Below are 4,341 nucleotides of genomic sequence, written 5' to 3' on the forward strand. Positions count from 1 at the left end.
AGAAGTGGTTACTAATTGGATGGATGCACTTGAATGTTAATTGATGTTAATTCAAGAATGTTAATGGAAAGAGACTCAAAAAAGTAGGGGATCACAACAGGACCAATTACTTTCACTAAACTGCATGTGCAAGGAAGCTCAGCCCTTACTATTACTGTAGCAAGGAGCTTTTCCAGATCTCAATTAAACTGGAATAAATACAGATTCATTTCATTATCGATTGTGGGAAAGAGCTGGACATACACACGAGCTCCTCACAAAAGTTAAATACTTCCAAGTTTGCCCCACTTCATCAACTCAGATAGGGGTTTCTTTTCAAATTGTGTAGATTTGTATCAAATTATCGACACTCCATTTTAATTGTGCTGTACCCTGCTGGGCCAAGACCATTATTCGGAAGAAGAATAAATATCACCCCACAGAACACAATGTTCTGCCAGCTTATCATCAGTACTGTGGGCTAATGAGTACTCCTTTAACAGCCACAGCTTTCTTTGAAAATACACCCTGTGATGTTGAGGAGCAAAGCCTGTAGCAGCCTTGAGCCTTGTGCCATTTTTCTGATGTCCGTGAGGATTATCTTCATTTACACTGTACTGAAAATAAACTAATGGCTAGTGTGCACAGAAATAAAATGCTTCATCATTTGGTCATGAAGGGGACATCTAAAATACAATACCAAACAAAGGAAACTATTAAATACAAAACCTCTTTAATTGGAAAATTCACATCCATTTAAAACTGAACTAGTGCTTTGCAAGAACAAAACAAAAACTTCATGAAATATAAAGCAAAAACACAACACTGTCACTCTTCAAAACATCTTTTCAGACACCGATATACAGTAAGTATAGGCTTGTCCATCTTTGAGGGTTTAAATCCGGCAGCTTTCACAAGCACTTTTCAATTAGCAATCCAAGAACCAGTGATAGGACTTCTAAACTGAAAATCAGAGGAGTCTGCTACCCACAAGGCTTTGAACTTGCCTACTCCAAGAAAAAAAAACACTCAGTTTTAATTGCGTCCAGTTGACCCAAAACCACCTGCTCCACGTTCCGTCTCATCCAGAGTCTGAAATGGAAATGTTACATTTATTAACCCAAGAATACAAGACCCAATACTATATTATAACTATCAAAATGACTAGTTACCTCATGCTGTTCAATCTCTGGGTAGCAGATCCTCTCACAGATCAGCTGTGCAACACGATCACCTTTTTTTACTAAAGAAAAGGGTGGTAAATATCCTGCATTATTATCACAGCTTTTTGATGGTCAGCTTTTATGCAAAGTATACAAGATGCACCCTGTTCAGATCCGACAGCAAGTTGCTGAATGTGCCTCTCTACTACACAAGACCAGTAGAGACAAATTGACTCCCTATTAGATAATACTGTATTTAGGATGAAGGATAAATTAAGATATTTTAAAAGCTAACAATTTTATTACAACATATTAATCAAAAACACAACAGATCTTACCTTCAAAGGTTTCTTTGCTGAAGTTGAAAAGCACAACCCCAACGTTTCCTCTATAATCTTCGTCCACAACGCCCGCTGTTGGGAGAATTGTGAATAGCTTGTCAAGCACTGCGGGGCCAGTGACAGTGAAGGAACAACACCAGCAGGTGGCGCTAACTGAAATCCACTTCAACAAGCATGAAAGACCTTCACCATGCAGATTGTACAATTTCTAAAACACCTATGCAGTATAAGGTTAAAGATTTAAGGAAAGCGAAGTTACGCGTCGTATGTTTTCCTCACTTCACAAAACATGCAAATAAATATTGCGAATCCGCATAAGAAATACCTTGATCGTGCAGCCATACGTGCTTTTTATATTTAAAAAAACAATTACCTCCAACATCTATGAAGTGCTTTGCAGCCAACCCGGACCTTGGCGCTAAAAGAGAAAAAACGGGTCAAAGCTAGGAAAAGAATATCAGAACTAAGATGCGGGAAAGGGTTCTCGTTCATAAGTAAAAAATAGCACGTCACCTTAAAGTGGAGCTAAGCGCAACAGAAGGGCAGGGATATTGATTTTCTGTTACAAGACGAGGCTGCGAGCGGGCCCGCTGTAGCTGCCCTGTCAGTGCCTGGGCTGGGGGGAACTCAACTCACCCACTCTGCCGTAGCAGCCCGGAGGAACAGCGATCTGAATGTCCGTCTTCACCACCGTCTTCTCCAGCGGGGGAATGGAGTAATCGTACGCGCTGGAAACGGAAGAATGAGATGTGACACCACCCCGGGAATATTCTTTGAGGTGCTCAAAGATTATTATTTTTTTTTTGCACAGTATGGTGAAGATCTTTTTATCCCCTGGTCCTTTTCTAGTCAATGCAAGAACGATAAGTAGTAATAGAATGAAAGCACTTTTCGGGGCACGGTCTCAGGCGAGCTTGATAGAAAAACGGAACCCCCTGCATTCCCAAAAACAAGAGGATATCAAGGAAGAGGCAGATCAATACGCGTCTATAAAAAAAAAAGATACACACCTATAAAGATCATATCCCGCAGCCTTCGAAGAGCCTTTTGTGGGGGTGGTAGCGTTTTCTGAAAGCTTGGCAAATTTCAGCACCACTTTAATTTCATGGGTCGTGTCCGTCCTCTGTCGCTTGGCCGGAGAGCTGGCCGTAACAGCTTCAGTAACTTCCGAGCAAGGCATTTTTGTTTTCAAAGGAAAAAACGACAAAAAAAAATCAAATGGAGGATATAGTATATAAAAACAGCTGCAAATAAGTGCCCCTGATGACAGAACACTAATGTAATGCAGTGTCCTTAAAGTTTTAGTCACTTACAAAATGTAAACTCAGCTCCACAATTACTGCAACAGAAAAACTGCACCGCTGCACTCCCGCCAAAGGTTTTAAACAACGGACTCCCGCCAATAGGCGAGTTGCAGCTGACGTCACGCCCAGCCGCTTCCGGGGGTACGTGGACAACTAGGCGAGAACGTCAAGTTTTTGGGGGGGGTAACAAAGTAAGTGAAACGGCGAAAGAGAATTAAATAATATTATTTTGTGAGCTCGATTAAAATGCACAAAAGTTAAAGACCTGTGTAACAGACTGGTGCACTAGCCCAGGCTTACAGCGCTTTGTTCTTATTCTCTCTGCGCACAAGAAGTTAAACACAAGATACCTGCAGTTCCCTCCAGCCTTGAGATGGGCATTCGTCCGTTGTGAGGCTTTATCTGTCCTTTGTACAAAAACGATGCCGTCCTGGAAGCTTCAAGACACGAAAAGCTATTTATACAAGTACGGAAAAAGCTTGTCGAAGAAAGACGAGCCATTTTGCTCGCACTGATGGTGAGCTAGTTGAATGCTGGGTATTTGAAATGGCTGATTCAAGCGAGGCAGAGTTGCTGCGTTTCCAGTATATACTGAGTTTTTCTTTTGAAAAATGTGTAAATTCTTTACGAATGTTTTGTGCTTTTATTATGTGTCCCCTTATTGTTTTTAAAATATTGAACAGACAGCTATCTTGGCTGCACACATAAGTCCTCTGTTGTTCCAGATTTAGCCGACTAGCGGTTAAACAAGAAATGCAGTTTTCACATTTTCAGCCTCGATTTGAATACACCAACAAATAACACTTTAATAGCTCATTAGTTTATTTACAAGTGTTTATGACTAGTAAATAACGGTTACTTGATTAACATTTAGTAACATCTCGAAATTACAATGATTCCGTGTGCGGAGGTGGGCTGACTTCACCCAAATGCTGTAGCAGGTAACAGATTTATTTATTATTCCCTTCTAAGAGATTCTGTAACAGTGTATAGGTCCCATAAACAGATATCAACTGTAAGTAAAATGCTACCTGTTATAAATTATTTCCTGATATCACGGTGTGCATTATTTTACCCCTTCAGCCGATTAACATGGTCAGATCAGGAAAGTCCTGTTCCGAGAGGTTACTTGCATAATATAGACACAAAATACTGTACCCATGTGACTCAGGAACAAGAATGTGTATGGGCGAAGACCGTCTTCCACGGGTTATCCCAGTTCATTGGATACAGCAGAAGTACCCCTCACATCCAGCGCCGGCAGCTTGTGCAGGGAGCGCAAAGCGCCAGGATACCGGTGCAATGTCCACCGAGACATGACGTATAATTGGAACATCCGATCAATTAAAAATCTTTAAATAGCCGTGCATTCAGATAATGAAAGGTCAATCTTCAAATGTTATCTGTATTTTTATATTGTAATATATTTTATAGTGATGGGTATTAATGGGACTTGCTTCAGAATGTTTTTTCCAACAAGGTACGTAGGAAAACCAATAATACTCAGATTCCAGAAGAACTCAGTAAAAATGGATAATAATCGGAAACAGTATG

General features: G+C 40.5%; 1 protein-coding gene across 4 annotated transcripts; it reads right to left on the minus strand.

Moving 5' to 3' along the window:
* Positions 1-695: 695 nt before the first annotated feature.
* Positions 696-4,050, minus strand: dut (deoxyuridine triphosphatase). Of its 4 annotated transcripts, none has more exons than XM_015343025.2 (9): positions 3,946-4,050; positions 3,138-3,224; positions 2,797-2,940; positions 2,494-2,647; positions 2,120-2,211; positions 1,857-1,901; positions 1,481-1,555; positions 1,152-1,222; positions 696-1,071 (listed from the first exon to the last, which is right to left on the minus strand). In XM_015343025.2, exons 1-9 carry the CDS (start codon positions 3,947-3,949, stop codon positions 1,015-1,017), a joined length of 729 nt encoding a protein of 242 aa, XP_015198511.2. In that variant the 5' UTR covers positions 3,950-4,050; the 3' UTR covers positions 696-1,014. The 4 variants fall into 4 exon arrangements, with proteins under 4 accessions (XP_015198511.2, XP_015198512.1, XP_015198510.1 ...); XM_015343026.2 differs by lacking the exon at positions 3,946-4,050 and adding an exon at positions 3,819-3,914; XM_015343024.2 differs by lacking the exon at positions 3,946-4,050 and having other exon boundaries at positions 3,138-3,744.
* Between the last annotated feature and the right edge of the window lie 291 nt (positions 4,051-4,341).

This window comes from Lepisosteus oculatus, chromosome 5, assembly GCF_040954835.1.
Source record: "Lepisosteus oculatus isolate fLepOcu1 chromosome 5, fLepOcu1.hap2, whole genome shotgun sequence".
NCBI classification, from domain to species: Eukaryota; Metazoa; Chordata; class Actinopteri; order Semionotiformes; family Lepisosteidae; genus Lepisosteus; species Lepisosteus oculatus.

Bases quoted from the DNA above. Each gene is read 5' to 3' on its own strand.
- dut (XM_015343024.2), bottom strand. From the start codon at position 3,288: ATGGCTCGTCTTTCTTCGACAAGCTTTTTCCGTACTTGTATAAATAGC. The intron at 2,941-3,137 runs GTATCTTGTGTT...GTTCTCGCCTAG, and splicing joins AAGGCTGGAGGGAACTGCAG to TTGTCCACGTACCCCCGGAA. The intron at 2,212-2,493 runs GTGTGTATCTTT...TTCCGTTTCCAG, and splicing joins GCGGGATATGATCTTTATAG to CGCGTACGATTACTCCATTC.